This window comes from Hibiscus syriacus, unplaced genomic scaffold (genome assembly GCF_006381635.1).
Source record: "Hibiscus syriacus cultivar Baekdansim isolate YM2019G1 unplaced genomic scaffold, ASM638163v2 tig00112738_pilon, whole genome shotgun sequence".
Classification (NCBI taxonomy): Eukaryota; Viridiplantae; Streptophyta; class Magnoliopsida; order Malvales; family Malvaceae; genus Hibiscus; species Hibiscus syriacus.
The window spans coordinates 5,034,722-5,057,321 of NW_024063392.1; the positions used below are offsets into that span (position 1 = coordinate 5,034,722).

The following is a 22,600-nucleotide window of genomic DNA, read 5'->3' on the forward strand; positions in this document are numbered from 1 at the left end:
GTAAATCGTTGTTCGAAGAACCGCTTAGTTATATTGCTATCTTTTACAACTAGAAACTGCCTACAGTATCTATGTTATTTAATATAATAAAAAAATGCGAAATGAAAATTAAGAGTAATAACAACATTCTGTCCTTTTAAGAAATTAAATGCCCATCAATCCTATGTGGCTAAACAAGAATCTTCCATCTTTCCCCCCTTCAATTGTGTCCTAACTCTCCCTTTTACACGCGGATAAATTAAAAATCATAATTCTATTAAATTATTTTTTCTTCAACAAGTTATATATATATATATATATATATCCTATAATGCAATTTTTCCATAAAACCATTTTATTGTTAAATTTGTAAAACAAGTTATTTATAATATAAAAACATAAATAATCAAATGTGTGCATATAACAGCATAAAAAAGTCATGAGATACGATTGGAGGATAATCTCGTAATTTTAGTTTCATAATGGTAATATTGTAATTTCGTTAAGCCCAAGGGTCAATTCTCAACCCCTTTCTATAAATACATACAATGAAACAGGCCTTTCCTTTCTATCAACCATTTTAATTTCTCTCTTCTAAAGAAATTCTCTCATTCACTCGCCCTCTTTCTTTTCTTCTTCGCTTTTATTCTAAAAGCCAGATTCCGGCCACTGTCGTTTTAGTCAATTAATTTTTTTTTTTTACTTTTTAAAAGTAATTCTTTGTTTCTCAAGTATATACTTTTTTGTAATTTTCATCCGTCACTGTTTTTCGTTTTCAGTTTTTTACCCTTGGCCATTTTTCTGCTCATTATTCACCAAAATAACTTTTTTTTAATATTTTAAATAAAAAGGGGTTTATTTTAAAGAAAATTGTTCCGTCCTTTTTATATTAGATTTTTTCTGATGTGGCATGTACAAAAAGGGCGGAATAATGAACACCAAAACGGTGCGGTTACCACCACGTCGGGTTTCCATGCCCACCAACAAGCGCAAACAGAGAGACGATTTTGACCTAAAACGATTAAACCCCCCACTCATGAAGTTACCCAAGCCGGCTCTCCCTTTAGCCTGCTCCGACAAAGCCACCCAGCCGGCTCTCTCCAACCAGCTTCTGGCTGGATACCTGGCTCACGAATACCTCACTCGTGGGACGCTGTTCGGCCAAACGTGGGTCCCGGCTCGACCGCCACAAACGGCCGCCGAATCCGGGAGGGGAATCCGAGAAGACTTGGATCTAAACGAGAGATCCGTACCCGGAAAAGCCAAGCGTGAGCCGGAGCCGAGGGAGGAGAAGCGCCGAAGGTACGTTGAAGTGGCTAGCTTGCTGAAGACAGATGGGGCACACATACCGGGCATCATTAACCCAAGCCAGCTCTCTCGTTTCTTACAGATGTGAGGTTGTTTTCTTACTCGTGGAGACACCTCATTGGCCACAATTTTTCATTATCTTTTTAAATATTTTTTAGACGTATTTTTATCCTTTTTCTCCTCGCTTCTGCTGGACAAGTTCTCTGTGCAGTACGTAGCCTCCGCTCAATACTTTAGTTTTTCTTCCTTTTCAAAAATGAATGTATGCATGAGAGATTCATGGATACATGCATGTAAATCCGATGCTCTTAGTGTATGATCTGACTGAAAACTGCAATAAATTCTGAAAATGTTTGCTTTCATTTTGGACCATTAAAGGTGAATTCCCATGCATGGACTTCCTGCTTTCAGTTTCTTGTTATCTTTTGATTTGCCAAATTGCACTTCTGCTACCACCTACCATTAATTGCTTTGATACGTAAATGGGTTCAATTTAAAATGGGAACACGTTGATATCGATAAAGCTGTTGATTTGGAATTATTTTAATTTATAGGTGGGAGTGGAGGGATTCAAACTAATTCATTCTCTCATTTGATTAGATAATCGTCATTAAATTACTGTAAAAGAAAGACCATTTGATTCATTCTCCAGCCGTTTCAACAGTAGCCCTACCATCCTTGTCCACATAAAGAGGTGATATAAAAGTAAGGGTAAAGTGCCCGTAGGTTCTATCTAGACCATCACACTATTTTCTTTCAATTCAATCACTTAACTATTAAATTACTATCAATCAAGTACTGATCGCTAATATTGGATGAAAATGATGACGTATCAGTTAAATAAATTGTATAATTTTACTTTTTGGTCCCATTGTTTTTACATACTATTAGTTTTATTCATGATTTTTATTTAAAATATTAACTTTAACCAGTCAATTAGACTATGATTGAAAATATTTTCATTTCATTTATTTTATTTTCGGCCAATCAATTGAGGAACATATGTTATCATCTTATTGATAGAAAAATGTGAAATTATAGTTGGCCCCAAAGGAGATCAAACTTAGGACACATTAGAGAGATTTGGGAGTTCACATTTGATTAGAATCTAACATATTTTATGTAAGATTATATTAAAGGTGAAAATTAAAGACAACAAAAAACCACATAAGAAAATTTCAAATCCGGGTCTAATACAAGAAGATCATGCTTAACCACTGGGTAAATTTAATAGCTAATTATATTGACAATATATTCTATATAGTTAAAATTATATATAATAAAAAATAATATTTTTTAAATTTTAATATAATTTAAAATGTTCATTATTCTTTTAGAAAGAATATTTAATAATTTTTTATAAACATTTTAAATATATTTATCAATAGTTTTAATATATATTAATAATTAATAATTAATAATTTATTGCATATAAATCCCTTTGATTCAATTAGACGTGTTAGATTCCAAAGCAAAAACCAAATGATTGTTCTAGAATGGTTATTCCTCACAATGGCTGCTTGTGATGCAGCGGAACCATGGCAATTAGGATTTCAAGACGCAGCAACACTTATGATGCAAGGAATAATAGATTTACATCACGATATCTTGTTCTTCCTCATTCTGATTTTGGTTTTCGTATTACGGATCTTGGTTCATGCTTTATGGCATTTCCACTATCAAAAGAATCCAATCCTGCAAGGGATTGTTCATGGAACTACTATCGAGATTCTTCGAATCATATTTCCTAGTATCATCCCGATGTTCATTGCTATACCATCATTTGCTCTCTTATACTCAATGGACGAGGTAGTAGTAGATGCAGCCATTACTATCAAAGCTATTGGACATCAATAGTATCGGACTTATGAGTATTCCTACTATAACAGTTTCGACGAACAGTGACTCACTTTTAACAGTTATACGATTCCAAAAGATGATCTAGAATTCGGTCAATCACGTTTATTAGAAGTGGACAATAGAGTGGTTGTACCAGCGAAAACTCATCTTTGTATTATTGTATCATCTGCTGATGTACTTCATAGTTGGGCTGTAACTTCTCACGTGTCAAATGTGATGTTGTACCTGGTCGTTTAAATCAGATCTCTGTTTCGGTATAACGAGGAGTTTACTATGGTCAGCGCAGTGAGATATAAGGATAAAATGCCTATTTATACATGCAAGAATTTCAAGTTCTCAAAACAGCATTGATAAATGTAAATATGAATAAAGAAACTTAAAAAGAAATAAAATAAAAAATGCATGAAAAATATCAAAAAAGAAAGAAAAATAACTGGCGATAAAGGTTTAAATTATAGAATTTGACATGTCTGATTATCTGCAACTATGATTTCTTAGGACATATGCAATCAGTCCATCCATTTAAAGAACTATTCTGATATAAATAAAGCTTATTATCATACCTTTTTCAAGTACTTTTTTTGAATCTTTAATGCGTTTTCACATGTCTTCTTGGCATTCAAGTTTCCAACTACATCGCCGATTATCTGGAGAAATGGCGTTTACAATCAGAGATATGATGCGTTAATGTACCGACAGCGAACCGTTCTTCTCTGACCATCCGTTCTGCACGTTTTTTCTTTCGAACTTCCCACACTGCTTTAACACCGATCGGAGGATGAATCGGCCGTCTCCTATGTCAAGAAAATATTAGGGTTGTACTCCATTGCCCACATTACCTGTGGAATGGAACCGAACTATGCTTTAGAATCAGCGTGCATAAAGAGACTCGAACTCGAAACGAAGTAATACAGTTACGAAGATAGTATTCCTACATATAACAATCGAAAAACACAAATTAATCACCACCCAAAGATACAACGAATCGACGAAGGAGAACCCTCTTCGGAAAACTACCATCAGCATTTGAAATGCAAATAAATACTCCCCGCCATCGAGCTCCTCTGTTAGACGAATTCAATAAGGTTTAGTTGAATAAGATGAAACTATAAGAGTATGAAGGTGGAAAATGTGGTTTTTCTTATACATTATCGATGTCCATGAAACGCATTCGTTGCATCTTCTTTTGGACTTTCGTTCCTTTTTCACACGAGGTTTCCGATGAACAGAAGTTCTCAAGATTCAAATGGTTTAAAAAACAATGGGGGGAAACGAATGCGTACCGAGGTGTTGATGAAGCTTCGGATCGACGGTTTTTAATTACTTGTGATGATTGGTGTCGTAATGAACTTACCACTCCCGATGATGGGCACCATATTTTGGCATTCAGTCTTCCAAGTGCCATAGCGCTCCATGTGATGCTTAGTGTGATGAATTGTCAGAATGTCCGAATTCAAAAAATTAAAACACAGATGACAGAATATGAGTAACTGCCTAAATGCATCTTCAGAAAAAAAAATGACCTCGACTGCATGTCGTCAAAATACAGAGTGATGCTAAAAGAAATTGTCATCTCCTTTCCTGTCTAAGTTGATTCCAATCGTCGAAGCTACTCTCGGGATTAAATCAACCTAACAGACTGCATATCGTCAAAATAAGGAGTGATGATAAAAGAAATTGTCACCCTTGATTGAAGGGTGAATAGCCTACCCGAAAATAAACAAGTTGTTTAACTGTTTGAGCATATGCAAACCTTACCAAAATATCGTGTAGTCGAGCCGGGAAAGAACCATAGCATTCATTGGATCCGTCAAAGAATTTTAGCGATATCGAGGTGACCATCTTCGTAGAATGCAGCATGCCATCATCTTGTGCTGAGAGTTTTCCCTGCCTGAAAAAATAAACTTGTGTAAGAGCTGTGAAAGATGCACACCCTCGGCCGAAGTCGGGTCTTAGGGACATAGGCTACGCATTCCGGTCTGATTGGATAGAGTGCATCTAACTCCTCTGTTCCGGCAGTCTTAATGAACATCTTAGCTTATTTTTTTGCAGCACAGCAAACCATCTAAACAAGTGTCCCATTCACTGCCAATTAAATACAATCGAACTATGAACATGCTACCATTAAGTCACTTTCTGTTGATGACATGAACTGAAACGAAAAAACACATCATTTAACATTTGAAGGTCGGATCAGTTTCATTGATTCATTCCCTAAAAAACCCAGAAATTTCTCCTTTGAATCATCATCATATTGTCAATGGCGGATTCATGGAATATTCAAATGCAAAGCAAGTTATCATTAAGATGTGCGTCCAAAAATTGATCTTTGCATTGCATTTTTTATTTATTTTAAAGCTTACTTGGTAAGGTGATGGATTCAGATAAGGGGTCAACCGTTTTTGCAGGCATTCCTGCATCAAAACTTTCTTCTTTTCTTTTCTTTGTCGGAGACAAAGACGGTTAGTTGTAGGAACGATGCCGAGAATTATCCGTAAGACGAGAAAAAAAAACTTCTTGATTTTAAACTACAAATTGTTGTCGGACACTAGACAAGACAAGCATAGTTTTCAGAACCGGACCGGTTAGCGAACCGGCCATGCTACCAGTTCACTGGTTTAATCGATCGAACCGGTTCGATCGGTCGGAAGAATCGGACGACATTATAATTATTTAAAAAATTAAATAAAAATACCAAAAATATTTAATAAAAAATAATTTTTTATATCACAATTCATATTCAAAGCAAGTAATAACATATATAAATTAAAAACCATAAAATCAAGTGAAACAAAATGATTCAAATTAACTACAACATAATATTTAAGGTAAAACATATTAAATAATAAATATAACTATATAACTATAATTAAAAAATAAATTTGGGGCTAAAAAAAGCATAACAAAATGATATTGTTTAATTTAAAATTTTTTTTAAAACAATCCCACATGGCTAAGAAACATAGAAGATCATCCCAACTAACTTCTATAAATAATAGAGGTAATTTGGCATTCAAAATCATGGAGTCTTTTGGTAAGCATTGAGTGAACTATTCTTTCATTTCAATCAAGCTCGAATTTTAGGCTTCAATCGAGCTTCTAAATTTTTTTTGAGTTCAAACCTTTTTGAGTTCAAGTTTCAATATTATATTTCGAGTTCGAGTTAAACTTCATAATTTTTAGCTCTTGAGTTTGAATCGAGTTGAGCTTACTTTTAAATTTTTCAAGTTCGAGTCGAGCTCAGCAATACTCGAGTTCGACTTGGCTCGTTTAACAAACGACGTCGTTTGGTTTAATTTTTTTATAAAAAAAACAAAATTGGCGGTTTTTTCCGGTTTTTCTCGGTTTTCAGCCGGTCCGGTTTGAACGGTTCAACGGTTTTGGCCGGTTCACTAGTAGTGGTTCAACCAGTCTAAATTGAATCGGACTAGACAACGATTTCCGGTTAAACCAGCCGATCCGGTCCGATTTTGACTAGTAATTGTTAGATTTTGACGTGTTTCGATCCCAAATCTTCTGATTATTACAGTAGTTCCATTTTTTGGGGGGTGTTTGGACAAAGACTAAACAATCATATTCTTCAAAAACATATTTTTTTGGGAAAATTAAACGGCACAGTCCAACAACCAAAGATGATAGTCATGTGATGTGATCAACAATCAGTCGATGAAAAAAATGAACAAAATCCCATTACTCCTTTCTGCATCTGTTCTTGTTTTTCCAGTACCCAACAAAAAGAATATAAAATAAAATATATGATGTTCATACTTGATATGCATACGTAAAATATTTTAATTAAATATCAGTTTGATTTTTCTTTTGTGGCGGGTAAGTGGAGATTCGAAGAGAGGCTTTGGTTAACTATGAAGAGAGTTGGCACCATTAAGATCAATATTCGGATTCACATGAGTACTTGAAAAAACGAAGATTTTCAACATCCTTTTTTTTTTTTTTGATTTATCATGAACGTTGTAATAAGAGACTGAAATCAAGTAAAGATAGAAGGTAGTTGATTTTTTCAGGATAAAGGGGAGAACACAATAACAGTATCTTTTATTGCATAAGACAAATAAAATTCCGATACATGAATTCTCTTTCATGATGTCTACAACATGTTACAATGGACATAATATGAAATCTCAAGGGGAGGGAAAATCTTGGTAATGGGGGAAGGGAACTCTCAAGGGAAGTAACATGTTACAATGGCTCTATATATGTCCCATTTACACAGTGTGAGTCGAAGTTATGGAAAAAAAACATCAGCCTAGATGGAGCCCATCATTTCTTAAGATTGAGGAGCTCAAAACTTCGAATAGGACTATCGTAACGGCTTCCTCTGAGGGCTGCATTGGCCTCGATAGCCAGCTGGACTCTTTGTGTGTTAAGAATGCGGCCACTTGTTGGTAGTCGTCGATTTTGCAGAATGTCATCTACTTCACTGGCTGAACTAGCCCTGCTTACTATTACAGCTCTTCTTGCAGTTCTGCCGTACCGAGAAGTACTGCGTTTTTTATCTGTATCCTGATGCTGAAAGTGCAACCCAATAAACAATCAGAATGTTGGACGCGAGCGCCCCAAAAATGCAACAATGAATAAACAAATTAAAAGATAGGGTAAATAGGTATTTTGCTGAGAAAACATTCAGTTAGGCTAATGAGTCATTTTTATCTTCATCTCAAGTAAAATCCAAGCCAAGCAAAACCAGACCAAATAGTAACCATTAATATCAATAAATTCGATACTGGCTACAAGAATCTAGATATAAAAATCGGGTAATGAATATCTTTGTTTTCTGCAGTCATTTCTTCAAGTTCTAGTAGTTTTATATTAACTACTTATCACCTTGCATCATGTATCTGTTTTCCGTTTGACCTTTTTACCTTGTGCATGCCTCTACCACTCTTCTACTTTTCTAAAAAGTGCGTGCCTTGATCCACGTCCATGGTGACCAAACCATTTCGAACGCTTTTCTCTCACCTTATCCTCTAGAAGAGCTATCCCAACTCGTAAACCAATATCCTCATTTCTAACTCTATCGTTCCTAGTCTTATCACAAGTCAATTATAATATTCACATCTAGACTACACTTGTCGTTTTATGTATGTTGCTTTTTGTTGGCTTAACTAACATTTCATACCATATTGATATCAATTCACCATCGAATGTGATCACAATTTGATCGCTATTCCTCTTTTTATTAAATGTACCCTCCATATGTTCAATCCTTGATCTGCTCAATCTAATCCTCAAGCTTCTAGTGATTGTCTTGAAAACTCTAATTTAGTATCAACTCCTTTTGTCTCAGCAACCAATACAAAATATCATCTAAAAATATACACGTATGCATTTCATTGTGAATGTTTTCCTTTATCTCATCCTTTAGTATGGCAAAAAGAACAAAAAATATTCAACTACAGATGCCTGGTTATAAATGAAAATCTGTATCCCGAACATCTCTTCCCCCTGAATGTCATTTTCCAAGAGAATAACCCACAAGGGAAAGGAGAGATATTAGTATAACATCATATCATAACTAATGAAAGCATCAAATACCATTTGTCATCATCCCTGTAATGAGAGCTCACCCACAACATAAATGGCAATCTTTTAAATTTCCTAAGTTGTTTTGGATAAACACAATGACCATTTGTAAACAAAGTAGTAGAGTAACAGATAATTAGTTCCAATTAAGTAATCCTAACCAGAAATCTAGTAATGTTAAAGAAAGCAGACCTGGGAGCTTTTACGGTTTTTCAATTGCTGGTTCGGCACCTGCTTTTACACCAGATTGCTGAGAAACGGATGGAAAACATGAGTTATGATCTCCCAAGAAGACAGCGGAGAACTAGAAGTTTATAACTACTTACGTTCCCTTTGGAGATGCTAGAAATCTGCGGTTACTTTAATAAAGTCCAGTCAAAGATATAGTCAAATTGATAACCTGCAGCAATGCCGATTTCAGAACTAAAAGGGGAGGGGGTGGAAACAAACAAACAAAGTTTGACGTCACACCCATGAGGACAACAGTCAGTATGTGCGAGACGGAGAAAAAGATAACAGAATGTTACGTGTGGAAAGAGCATTGATAAGTAAGCCACACTGATTATAACTAACCTTCTCTTATAAACAAATCTCGGAAAAGCCTCTTCAAATATGAATAATATGGCATATCTTCAAACCGCGAAGATCGGCAGTAGTGAAAATATGCTACAAACTCAGATGGATTTGACCTACAGAGACCTGTTAGACACACACATAAATCAATATTACTGAACAAAAGAAACAATAATAATGCGATAAGATAGATTAACAATGTACTTTGGGATCAAATGCTATACTCTCCCTTTGTTAGTAAAACCGGATTGCACTTAACTATAACCAAAATAAAAGAATTAAACCATCCCCCTTTTTATACTAAACATAAAACAGATGAGAAACCTTCTCCTTTCAAGAACAATAGTGGAAATAACAATTCATGGGGAAAATTTACCATCACAAAATTCAATGCTTAAAAAGGTATAAATTATTTATCAAACATGCCAACAAAGTGCGACAGAGGAAGCGATAGAAATTCCTATACCAGTCAAATTAGTAACTCTTTTAAAAGGTGATGGGATTCCTAGAATCAAGTGACAAAATCCTTTCTCCCTATTTCTAGGAGTTTACCTTCTGTAAATAGTCTCTAATCTAATTCTTTGATTTTAGAGATCATTTCATAGTTTAGACTAATTCCTTCCTATAAATTGTAAGTTACTGTTAGAGCAATAAGAAGTAAGAAATACATTTATTCTCCAATTTGAACATGGTATCAGAGTTCTAGGACTCATTCAATCCTACTATGCTCTCTCTCTAGAACCGTTCTTGTTTTATTTTCCTCCCATGAAAGAAAACCAAGAAACTATTTTTGATTCAGAAACCTCACATGTTACCCAAACTATAAATCAGCCTATCCCTCATGATGACATGAATTTTTCCCTTATATCATTAACCACTGTTTAGATGGAAAGAATTTCCTACAGTGATCTCAATCTGTTCTCATGGTTATTCGAGGCCATGGGAAATTAGGGTATATCAATGGAGAAATCCCACAACCAATTACAATGGACCCTACTTATGCTACATGGGAACTCAACAACTCAGTCGTGATGGCATGGTTAATCAACTCAATGGAAAGCCACATGAATTGTACATATCTTCTATTCAAGATTGCAAAATAAATGTGAGATGCAATCAAGAAGAACTATTCTAATATGGGAAATGCCTCCAAAGTATTTGAGATCAAATTAAAACTAAATGACATTTGACAAGGGACACTTGAGGTAACTCATTACTACAACTTGAAGATCTTGTGGGAGGAACTTGACATGTACTATGAAGCAAACTGGGGTGAAGGTTTAAAACAGTCCAAGTTTGTAACACATCACTACAAAGAGCGACTCTATGATTTCCTAGCAGGACTAAATCGGGATTTGTATGAAGTTCATGGACGGATTTTGGGGATAACTCATCTTCCTGCCATTGGAGAAACATTTGCAGAGGTTCGAAGAGAGGAAAATCATCGTCGAGTTATGATAGTAGATAGTAAGGACCAAAAACCAGTGACCACCACTGGACACCGTCCTCCTAAAACCTCAACACTTGTATTTAGGGGTCCTCAATTCTAGAAAAAGAGTGAATCAAGTCAAACTTGACCGAGAGACCGAGTTTGGTGTAGCCACTGCAATTGCACTGGTCACACTAGAGAGAAATGCTTCAAACTTCACAGCTACCCTATAAACACAAAAAATAAGAGAGAAACCAAGTTTTCGTTATCCTCCAACACTTCATCCACCATTGAAAATACCTTGGATGTTCGCTTAACCAAATCTCAACTTGAAACTCTCCACAAAATGCATGGAACATTCACTGCTCATAGATCCTTGGCTATTCAAGGTACTGCCCTTAATATCACTTATGATTCCAGTAATCAGTCCTCCTGGATCCTGGATTCAGGTGCCTCCAACCACATGAAAAATAACTCATCCCTATTCCACAGCTACAACCCTTGTCACAATTGATCCCATATTTAAATAGTTGATGGTTTGTACCCACTTATTGTTAGAACTGGGGCAGTTCAACTCATTGAAAATCTCTCTCTAGAGAACGTCTTATATATTCCAAATTTATCTTGCAATTTATAATCAATTAGTAAACTTACTGAGGATACCGCTGCTCTTGTTGAATTTTTTGCTCTTGGTTGTGTTATACAGGAACATAAATCGGGAAAGATGATTGGCACTGCTAAAGTTGATGATGGACTCTACATATGGAATAAAGATAATAAAAACAGTTTACAAGGAAGATCGACTCTATCTACTTCACACGAGAACACAATTATATTATGGCACCGTAGGTTAGGACACCCAAACTTCCTGTATTTGAGGTATTTGCTTCTCCTGTTATTTCAAAATAAAAATCCAAGTTCCTTAAAGTGTGAAATTTGCCAACTTTTAAAGCATACTCGTGTTTCTTATTCATTAAAACCTTACTACCAATCCTAACCCTTCTCCTTAATATGTAGTGACTTATAGGGGGATAGCAGAGTAAAAAATATTACGGGAGCTATATGATTTATAACTTTTATTGATGACCATACTAGAGTTTGCTAGGTTTATATCCTTAAAGAAAAATCCAAAACACTCAAAGTATTTCAAAACTTCCATTCAATGATTAAAACCCAATTCAATTCCACCATACATACCATCCGTACCGATAATAGAAGAGAGTACTTCAATTATGCTTTAAGTCCTTACCTTGTAGAACAAGGCATCATACACCAAAGTTCTTGTCCTGACACACCACAACAAAATAAAATCTCTGGAAAAAAACTGACACCTCTTAGATGTTGCTCGAGCCCTAATGTTTACCACAAATACTCAAAATTACTTATAGGGAGAGGTTATCCTTACTGCATGCTACCTAATAAACCGAATTCCATCCAAAATTCTTCATCTTCAAACACCTCTAAACACTCTTCAAAAGGCCTTCCCACTATTTCATGTTCCTACCTTACCAACTAAAATATTTAACTACAAGGCCTTTGTCCATAGTCACCAACCAAACCTATCTAAACTCGACCCTCGTGCTCATACTTGTGTTTTTATTGGTTACTCTCCTACAAAAAAGGGATATAAATGTTACTCACTTACTTTGCGTCGTGTATTTGTCTCCCGAGATGTAACCTTCTTTGAAACAGAACCTTATTTTTCAACAACTCATCTTCAGGGGGAGATTCTCAATTAAGATGAGACCCTTAATACCCTCTTTATTGTTCCACCACCATTACCTAATCTCCCACAAAATTCCAATACAAATGACATCCTCATAATTTCTGCGCAGGAAATGCTTCTCACACAACAATAGAATAATAATTCTAACCCTCAAAATACTGATTTCTCAACTGAAAAACAGCAGTAGATTGCCTCGAAAACATAGCAACAGCGTGCTCTTGAACTCATTGTGTATTCTCGGCATCGTTATTCTCCTAAAACTGACATAGCAGTGCCAAACTCATCCACAACCGAAGATTGTTCTACACCAGAGGTAACTCCTAATTCTCCATCTATTGGTCTTCTAATTTATATTCGAAAAGGAACAAGGACCTGCACCCAACACCCTATCTCTCAGTTTGTGTCTTATGGAAATTTATTCAAGTCTTACAAGAACTTTGTGAAAAATATCAACCATGTAAAGACTCCAGGGGATGTGAAGAAAGCACTTGAATCTCCCGAATGGAAATGTGTTGTAATGGTAGAAATGAGTGCTCTAAAAAACAATGGAACATAGGAAGTCTCAGATTTTCCTAAAGGAAAAACAACCGTAGGCTTTAAATGGATTTTCACCACCAAATTCATGTTTGATGAAAATATTGACCGGCACAATGCTTAACTTATGGCAAAGGGGTTCACACAGACATGTGGGCTTGAATATGACGAGACATTTGCTCCCGTTGCGAAACTTAATACTATTTGAGTTCTCTTGTCATTTGCTGCTAATATTATTTGGCCCTTGACTCAATTGGATGTAAAAATGCATTCCTAAATGGTGAATTAGCCGAGAAAGTGTATATGGACTTTCCACTAGGATTTAAAGAAGAAGGTCGAGTGTGCAGGTTAAAGAAATCATTATGTGGGTTGAAACAGACCCCAAGAGCTTGGTTCAGTCGATTCACCAAGGCTATGACCAACAGGGAGTAAATCCAAGGCAGACATACTATGTTCTACAAACACTCAAAGGAAGGTAAATGCTCCATTCTTACAGTCTATGTTGATGATATCATCCTAACAGGAGATGATTTGGATGAAATGAAATGTTTAATAGGGTATCTTAGTACGAAATTTGAACTTAAGGATTTGGGAAATCTAAAATACTTCCTTGGAATAGAAGTAGCAAGGTCTCATACAAATATTTCCATCTCTTAACGAAAATATGTTCTAGATTTACTAAAGGACACTGGCATGTTGGGCTGCAAACCTGCCGAGACTCCAATGTAATTTAATCTGAAGCTAGAAACTAATGAGGATAGAGAAGAAATAGATAGGGGGAGAAATCAACGGCTCATGGGAGATATCACACACTGGTCCTGACATTGCTTTTAGTATGAGTGTTATCACTAGTATATGCATAACCCAAGGGATAAACATCTAGAGGTTGTCGACAGAGTGTTAAGGTACTTGAAGGGAACCCCAAGCAAGGGCCTACACTTTAATAAAATAGCTAGTCGATATGTGAACATCTACATGGATATAGATTGGGCAGGTTCGATAAATGAAAGGTGGTTTACAAGCGGTTACTACAGCTACGTGTGGGGTAACCTTGTGACATAGAGAAGTAAAAAAACATTCTATTGTTGCTCGTAGTAGTGTTGAAGCTGAATATCGAGCCTTGTCAAATGGTATATGCGAGGGAATTTGGATACAACTAATTGGGGAATTTAAAATGTCTCATATCAATTAGCATTTCCTACAATCTGGTTCATCATGATCGTACCAAACATGTAGAAATGGATCGCCATTTTATCAAAGAGAAGTATGCATAACCTACCTACCAACTAAACAACAAATTACAAACTTGTTAACCAAAAGCTTAAACAAGAATATTTTTAAGATCTCACTAGCAAGTTGGGTTTGATAAACATCTACACTCCATCTTGAGGGGGAGTGTTGGAATTCCTAGAATCAAGGGACACAATTCATTATCCTTATTTCTAGAAGTTTACCTTATTAAAATAGTTTTTAATCTAATTCCTTAGGGATCCTTTTCTAGTTTAGACTAATTCCTTCATATAAATTGTAAGTTATTGTTAGAGCAATAAGAAGTAAGAAATACATTTCTTCTCCAATTTGAACAAAAGGAAATCAACCTATCGAAGGATTGCATAAGTGATACATACCTCTATAGGAGTCGATACCTTCTTTTCAGTAATCTATCATAATTTTGCTTTTGGGTACCTGTTTTTAACCCCTGCCAAGGAAGGCTGAAGAGAAGAAATAGTGGAAATTGAATCAAAATCAATGAGAAAAGTAAGAAGAATGAATATGCATTAACAAGTAACATTCAAACATCATCCGGAAATGCATAAAAAATTGAATGAAAATATACTCCACCTTCCTCTCAGGAAATACAAGAGTACATAACCAATGGGTTCCATATCATCTCTCCGGCTTTTCTCTGCTAGTAAAATAGAAGAACATATGTTAATAAAAGTAGCAAAAGTAAACTTGCATCAATATATATGATTTACTGAGGCTAGCACCGATTCCAAGGTGAGTATTCACACTTGCATATCGAGTTGTGCCCGTCAGGTTCTTGTTTTATCTGCGGCAAAGAATTTGATAATTTGATGCATGTATTATGACAAGATACTACACAATTGTGAGATCTTCAAATATGAGATTATAGAAGTCAACAGAAAAATAATTACCTGTACGGGATGTGCTTATGAGTCTGAAGATCCCTATACTTCTTTGCAAGACCAAAGTCGATGATATACACCTGTGAGGAAAAAAATAAAAGCAAAAAAAATGAAAATGATACCAGTATGTTGATAATATAAATCATACTTTTTAAGCATAACGAAGTCCAATTCCCAGTAATAGAATAATACTCTTATTGTAACCAAAACAGAAGGTGATTGTACTAGCAATCTAATGAGCATGAACATGTTAATTTGCCAACATAACATACAAGAAGTAACCCTAAGCCCATCAAGAAGTTGTCAGGCTTTATGTCACGGTGAACAAAACTTCTTGAGTGCATATATTCTACTCTACTAATCTGGAATAAGAAAAGTAGAGGTTGGAAAGAGGGAAAATATAATACGAAAATAATCTGAAAATGTATTCGTTACAACAAAAAGCTATATACTTACCAATTGATCAGCAAGCATCAACACTGTTTTTAACGAGAGTTTCCTGCTGTGGTAGTTAAACAAATCTTCCAAGCTAGGTCCAAGAAGATCAGTTACCATGGCATTGTAATTCGCCTCAAGTCCATACCATCTGAGGTGGGGAATGCCAGCTATATCAAAAAGAAATCACACCAAGTTATTTATAGAAAAAATGTTCTTTTAGAAATATTATCCAAAAACAAAATGAAAGCACCAAAATGTACAAGGCAAAACATGAAGTTACAGCATGTCCCGAGAAAGCTGCATACTTGCATATTGAAAAAATTGTTTATAGAATAGGTTGATAGTCCAAAAATCATGGAAATGAAAGAAGACTTGTCATTTTAAACCGACAGTAACCAAGTGTAATGCTATGAATAAAAAATTGAACTGATTCCATCAGATCAGAGCTTGCATGCCCCCTTCTCATATTAATAGTGAAGTACAAGAAGGCTATAAGGTCAAATTATGTAGTAATAAAACATTTTTCCAGATAAATACATAAATGATAGTGAGGCAGAAATAGAAAGTTACTTCCTCCTTGAAGAAGCATATACAATTTTGACTCGTAATGGAGCTGCGGAGGCTTGGTCTTCACAGATTCCTGAAATTAGGAACAGGAAAAGAATATATATATACATACATACATACATACATCAATCCATCAACCGACCAACAAAAGAGACTACCCAAAAAATCCTCAAGAAAAGATCACATACCATTTTGACAACGACTTCCTCCCCGGTCTGCACATTAACCCCTTCAACTATTGGAAATAAAACACTCACACAAATAACTTTTATTGAAACTCAAACAAATATTACAAGAGCACTCTCACTCAAAACCAATAACCACAACTCATTCTTATAAGACTTTGCTTCTTCACTCACTTAGAAGCTCTTAATTTTTCTTGATGCTTAAAACTAAAATGGGGAGGGGTATTTATACTACTCAAGAACAATTCTACACCACACAAATAAACTAATTTAAACCATTACAAATTCAACAAATACCTAACTCTCACCTAACTAAATTGATGTAAGCAATGACATCATTACTTAAATGATCTAAGCAATGACATCAATTTAGTTTGGGTTTGGGTTTAGGCTCCCATAATGGATCAAGTTTATGATCCAACACCCCCCTTAAACATGATCTTGTGACCCCTAGTAAGTTCCTTAATCTTATGAAGTCTTCATTTTTCAATGGCTTGGTAAAAGTATCGGCAACTTGATCTTGTGACTTCACGTATTCAACTTCCACATCCTTTATTGCAACACACTCCCTTATATAGTGGTAGCGAATATCGATGTGCTTGCTTCGATCATGGAATACTGGATTCTTTGCTAAGGAAATGGATGACTTGTTGTCGACACAAACCTTGATAGGCACTTCTTGTATCAAACCTATCTCCTTCAATAGATTTCTAAGCCAAATTGCATGACAAACACATGAGGTAGCAGCAACATATTCTGATTCACAAGTGGACAATGTGACAATCGGTTGTTTCTTTAACATCTATGTGAAAGCAGTATCTCCCATGAAAATACAAATCCAATAGTGTTCCTTCAATTATTTATGTCTCCACCCCAATCACTGTCGCTATATCTAACAAGCTTGTAATCATTAGAAACTGAATAGAACAAGTCGCAGTCAAATGTACCTTTTAGATAGCAAAGAATTCTCTTTGCAGCTTTAAAATGGGTGGTTGTTGGAGATTCCATGTAGCGACTAACCAATCCAACTGCGTGAAGAATATCGGGCCTCGTGCAAGTTAGATAACGTAGACTTCCTATCAAACTTTTGAAGAATGTTGGATCTACACTTTCGCCTTCTTCATGTTTGGTCATCTTGATCCTGTATTCTATCGGTGTGCTTATTGGCTTACAGTTCTCCATCTTGAACTTCTTCAATATCTCCTTTGCATAGCTTTCCTGTGAAATGAAAATTACATCCTTTTGTTGCTTAACTTCAATGCCAAGGTAGTACGTCATGAGCCCCATGTCTGTCATCTCGAATTCTTTCATCATCACATCCTTGAATTCATTAAACATGCTTGGGTTGCTTCTGGTGAAGATCAAATCGTCCACGTAGAGGCACACGATCAAAATATCTTTATCTTTGATCTTGATATATAGAGCATACTCGTAGGGACATTTGTTGAAGCCATTCTCTTGGAAGTACTTGTCGATTCGTCTATTTCATGCCCTTGGTGCTTGTTTTAGGTCGTAAAGAGCCTTCTTCAACTTCAACACCTTCTCTTCGTGCCCTCTGACTTCATAGTCTGATGGTTGCTGAATGTAAACTTCCTCTTCAAGAACTTCATTTAGGAAGGCAAACTTTACATCCATCTATTGTATCTTCTACTTGTTTTTAGCTGCCAAAGAAATGATTAGTCTGATAGTCTCTAATCAAGCAACAGGAGCAAATACCTCATCATAGTCAATTCCAGCCTTTTGACTATAGCCTTTAGCAACTAGACTCGCCTTGTGCCTTTTAATCTCTCCTTTGGCGTTTTGCTTTGTTTTGTACACCCATGTGACACCTATCTCCTTATGTCCCTTAGGAAGTGAGGTAAGTTCCCATATGTCATTCTTATCGATGGCCTTGATTTCTACGTCCATCGCATCTCTCTATTTCTTTTCTTGTACCGCTTCTTGAAAGCTCACTGGTTTACAATCGGCAAACAGATAAAATAATGTAAGATTATCTTGTCGTTTAGTTACCTCATAGAGATCTCTAAGGCTTCTTGTGCGTTACACAACTCTTTCACTTTGACTCCCACTTGATGATGACGAAGGTGATGAGTCTCCTTGAGTGGTTGATGTTGGTGAAGTGGGTGGAGTTTCAAGCTCTTGTTAAGGTTCACCCAGTTGTTCCCTCATTGTCTGCTCATCTTCTTCAAACTGAGGAAAGAAATTGAAGTTATCTACATGAGAGTTAAAATCCTATTCTCCTTCTTCGTTGAAGAATACATCTCGACTAATCACAAACTTCTTATTGTTTGGATTTTACAACTTGTAGCCCTTCGAATTAGCATCATAGCCGATGAAGATAAAACTCTCGCTTTTATCATCAAGCTTCGTTCTTCTCTCGTCTGGTACGTGAACATGGGCTATAATTCCAAAGGTTCTCAAGTGGGAAACGCCAGGATTTCTTCCACTCCATGCTTCTTGCGGTGTCTTTCCCCATACACTTCTTGTTGGAGATCGGTTTGTCAAGTAGACTGCACACGCTACTACTTCCGCCCAAAATTCCTTGGGTAGTTCTTGCTTTTGAGCATGCTTCGTGCCATGTCGAGGATTGTTCTGTTCTTTCTTTCTGCCACACCATTTTGATGGGGGATCTAGGAACTGTCATTGGTCGACGAATTCCATTTGCTTCACAGAACTCTTGAAACTCCCTGGAAGTAAATTCTCCACCTCGATCGGATCTCATGGCTTTGATCTTTCTACCGTTTTCTCTCTCCACTGCTGCTTTGAACTTCTTAAAGACTTCAAAAACTTCTGACTTCTGTTTCAAGAAATATACCCAGGTTTTTCTTGAAAAATCATCAATGAAGAGAAGAAAATAGTTACTGTTACCGAGAGAGCTTGGCTTGATCGGTCCACATACACCGGTATGGATGAGCTCAAGTGGCTTCTTGGCTCTTATCTCTGACTCCTTTGGAAAGCTTTTCCTGAATTGTTTCCTGACTAGATACCTTTCACAAATCTGGTTAGGATGGTTGATGCGAGGTAGTCCCTTCACAATCTCCTTCTTAGATAATAACTCTAGACCTCCAAAATTGAGATGCCCAAATCGAAGATGCTAAAGCCATGATGCATCTTTGTAGCAAGCTTTCAGGGACTTTGCAACATCATTTTGTATGTTGATCAAGAACATTCTATTCTTTGACATCGACACTTTAGCAATGAAGTTATTCTTATCATATTTTATAGAAAGATTGTAATTATTCATATGAATATCATAACCTTTCTCTACCAGTTTCCCTAAACTTAAGATGTTACTTTTCATATTGGGCACATAGTAGATATTTGAAATAAATTGATGTCTCCCATCTTTCAAACAGATAAGAATGTTACCTCTCCTTTTCACTGCTATTGTGGAATCATCTCCAAACGAACCATTTCCACTTATTGACTCGTCTAGCTCCATGAACATGTCTTTCCTTCCATACATGTGATTGCTTACACCACTGTCAAGATACCAGGAATTTGCTTGGCCACCATCAGTTTCCTTTCGTGCTAGAAGAAGAGTTTCTTTGCCATTTGTCTTTTCCTCCACGTAATTAGCCTTCTCCTCAATTTTTTTTGTTGGGAGCTCTACATTCTGAAGCATAATGCCCAAACTTCTAACAATTATAACATCGAACTTGAGATTTGTAATGCCTTGAGTTTGGATTGATTCTTCCACGGCCTCGTGTTGAGCTTTCTCATTTTTCATAGTTGTTATTGGAATTGTTATTGTTATAATTCCAGCCTCGTCCACGACCTCGACTTCCACCTCGTCCATGGCATTTACCTTTGCCTAGCCCACGTTGGTTTCTATCATTGCGTTGGCTTTCATGCATATCCTTGAGTTGCAGCTTGAGGAGTTGCTCAGTAAACCCATGCTTCTTCTTATGCTTCTCTTCGTATACTTGCAATGATCATTGGAGTTGCTCGATTGTCATTTCTTCCAAGTCTTTAGTTTCTTCAATCGTCACGATGATGTGCTCAAATTTGGGATCCAACAAACGGAGTATCTTCTCTATTATCCTCACATCTTCTAACTTTTCACCATTTCTTTTTAATTGATTAGAAACAACTACTACTCTTGAGAAATAATATGAAATAGACTCAGATGCTTTCATGTGTAAGGATTCAAATTCACCTCTTAATGTTTGGAGATGAACCTTCTTCACTTGCTCGGATCCTTTGTAAGAGGTTTGCAGCTTCTCTCATGCTTCCTTGCTAGAGCTTGCACTTGAAATCTTTTCAAAACCATCATCATCTAATGCTTGATAGATGAGGTAGAGAGCCTTCTTGTCTCTCTTTCTTGAATCCTTCAAAGTTGTCTTTTGATCTGGTGTAAGAGTAGAAAAAATAGCATCATCCACAATCTCATTATAGCCTTTCTCTATGATATCCCACACATCTTGTGATCCAAGAAGTGCCTTCATTTTGATACTCCAATTGTCGTAGTTGTTGTTGTTGAGTGTCGGAACTTAGAATGGTGCCATACCATTTGCCATATCTCTCAATATAATGAGATTTTATAAAATCCGATTGCACGGATGAATCCAAAACGCTGAAAAACCTTGGGAGGGACTTGGACAACTCGATCAAGGGGCTCCAACTCGGCTGACTCGGCTCAACTCGGTGAGTCAACTCGATTTTATGGCAGCAGTCTTCCGGCAGTGCGTCAGAACTCAGATTGAGAAAATTCTGGCGGCGGCGGATTCCTCTCATCAAGACCTTCGATCTTTCCAACTCGCTCTGATGCCACTTTGTAAGAAATAAAACACTCACACAAACAACTTTTATTGAAACTCAAACAAATATTACAAGAGCACTCTCACTCAAAACCAAGAACTACAACTCACTCTTATAAGACTTTTCTTCTTCACTCACTTAGAAGCTCTTAATATTTCTTGATGCTTAAAACTAAAATGGGGAGGGGTATTTATACTACTCAAGAACAATCCTACACCACACAAATAAACTAATTTAAATCATTACAAATTCAACAAATACCTAACTCTCACCTAACTAAATTGATGTAAGCAATGACATCATTACTTAAATGATGTAAGCAATGACATCAATTTAGTTTGGGTTTGGGTTTAGGCTCCCATAATGGATCAAGTTTATGATCCAACATCAACAACAAAATGAAAATCAGAAAGGATACAATGTTGTCAGGAAAAAAACATTTTCCACTAGAAAAAATAGCAAGACATCAAAGAGATTTTGGTTGTTATACCTAAATAGAGTTCTCCAAAAGAGCCATTGCCAATCTTTCTTACAAGCTTGAACTTACCACCAATCACATGATCCATTCTTGACCAAAAAAATAATACTGCTTTCAATAATACTTAATAACCCAAAGGGGATCAACCTAAGCTATTTTTCACAGGGACCAAATGTGTAATTATATCTATTTTGCTAACTGTCACATCAGCAGTTTCGTTAAATGTTAACGACAAGTGATGTAACACCCCAATTTAGGGGCTAAAATTAAGAAATTATAAAGTGGTGGATTTAATTGATATTTTGAAAGAAACATTGGGGATTAAATTGTAAAGTTTTAAAGTTGGTAGACCATTTTATAAAGTGCAGGAAATTCAGTGGCTAAACCCATGATTTAACCATTTCTTATATATGATGAATTATAAGCTCCTCCCCGTGCGCAGGTTTCATATTTTCCAGATTTCCCTTCTCCAACAACCCAACTTCCAACTCCGATCTACTCGCCGTACGACCTCCAAACGACGAGTCGAAACCACCATCGTGTTCGTTGTCAATCGAGGAACAAAACCCCTCAAACCTTTCGTCGTGAATCATCGCCGTTCATCATGAATTTCAGTCGGAAGTATCGTCGGTAATAACTCGGTTTTAGTTGGTTTTTCATCGATTCACGACGATCGGGTCATCTGTTTACGACACCTCCCGCACCATCGTGTTCGTTGCATCGTTCCGAGTTTGCCGGTGTCATCCTTGGTCTCCGTCGACAGCGGCGCGTGAGGAGGTGAAGCGGTCAAAGTTTCCGATTTGTTGAAATCGAGCTCTCCGCCGTTCAAAATTGTGAACCGAGCTTTGTAAGTATCTCGAAATCGCTCAAAATAATATTTAAAAATTTTTCCGGGATTTTAGCACTGTTCACGCGCCCCCACGAACCGCCACTGCGCGTGGGGAAGAAAAAAATGACCGGTTTGACCGGTCACAACTCGACCCGACCCGTTGACCCGATCCGACTAGTTTACCCGACCCGACCCGTTTACCCGTTGACCGTTGACCCGTTGACCGTCGTTGACCATTGTTG

General features: G+C 36.5%; 3 protein-coding genes and 2 long non-coding RNA genes across 6 annotated transcripts; 2 read left to right on the forward strand and 3 right to left on the reverse strand.

Annotated features, from left to right (window-relative positions):
- Nucleotides 1-874: 874 nt before the first annotated feature.
- On the forward strand, nt 875-1,479 carry LOC120183017. The gene has a single exon (XM_039187816.1). The coding sequence runs from the start codon at nt 890-892 to the stop codon at nt 1,373-1,375; it is 486 nt and encodes a 161-aa protein (XP_039043747.1). The 5' UTR covers nt 875-889; the 3' UTR covers nt 1,376-1,479.
- Nucleotides 1,480-2,761: 1,282 nt separating this feature from the next.
- Nucleotides 2,762-3,443, forward strand: LOC120183016 (cytochrome c oxidase subunit 2). Its single transcript, XM_039187815.1, is given in 2 exon segments — nt 2,762-3,346; nt 3,349-3,443. Coding segments are annotated over 2 exon segments (672 nt in total). The 5' UTR covers nt 2,762-2,769.
- A 474-nt stretch (nt 3,444-3,917) lies between these two features.
- Nucleotides 3,918-4,464, reverse strand: LOC120183042. Its single transcript, XR_005521911.1, has 3 exons — nt 4,431-4,464; nt 4,114-4,211; nt 3,918-3,986 (listed from the first exon to the last, which is right to left on the reverse strand). It is a non-coding gene; the product is annotated as an uncharacterized LOC120183042 (long non-coding RNA).
- A 2,741-nt stretch (nt 4,465-7,205) lies between these two features.
- LOC120182817 lies at nt 7,206-9,401 on the reverse strand. The gene is made up of 4 exons (XR_005521872.1): nt 9,262-9,401; nt 9,015-9,088; nt 8,881-8,938; nt 7,206-7,674 (listed from the first exon to the last, which is right to left on the reverse strand). It is a non-coding gene; the product is annotated as an uncharacterized LOC120182817 (long non-coding RNA).
- A 5,175-nt stretch (nt 9,402-14,576) lies between these two features.
- Nucleotides 14,577-21,690, reverse strand: LOC120182816 (casein kinase 1-like protein 9). 2 transcript variants are annotated; one of them, XR_005521871.1, is made up of 7 exons: nt 21,542-21,690; nt 16,294-16,334; nt 16,109-16,178; nt 15,557-15,705; nt 15,110-15,180; nt 14,793-15,003; nt 14,577-14,662 (listed from the first exon to the last, which is right to left on the reverse strand). XR_005521871.1 is itself a non-coding variant. In XM_039187680.1 (6 exons), exons 1-6 carry the CDS (start codon nt 21,615-21,617, stop codon nt 15,000-15,002), a joined length of 411 nt encoding a protein of 136 aa, XP_039043611.1. In that variant the 5' UTR covers nt 21,618-21,690; the 3' UTR covers nt 14,703-14,999. The 2 variants fall into 2 exon arrangements, 1 of the variants encoding a protein (XP_039043611.1); XM_039187680.1 differs by lacking the exon at nt 14,577-14,662 and having other exon boundaries at nt 14,703-15,003.
- Between the last annotated feature and the right edge of the window lie 910 nt (nt 21,691-22,600).

What these genes read in the sequence shown, in the direction of transcription:
- LOC120182816 (XM_039187680.1), bottom strand. Translation starts at nt 21,617, where the DNA reads ATGGATCATGTGATTGGTGGTAAGTTCAAGCTTGTAAGAAAGATTGGC. An exon ending in TTTTGGAGAACTCTATTTAG is followed by an intron (nt 16,335 to 21,541) that starts GTATAACAACCA and finishes CAATAGTTGAAG; the next exon opens with GGGTTAATGTGCAGACCGGG. An exon ending in TATGCTTCTTCAAGGAGGAA is followed by an intron (nt 15,706 to 16,108) that starts GTAACTTTCTAT and finishes TTTTTGATATAG; the next exon opens with CTGGCATTCCCCACCTCAGA.
- LOC120183017 (XM_039187816.1), top strand. Translation starts at nt 890, where the DNA reads ATGTACAAAAAGGGCGGAATAATGAACACCAAAACGGTGCGGTTACCA.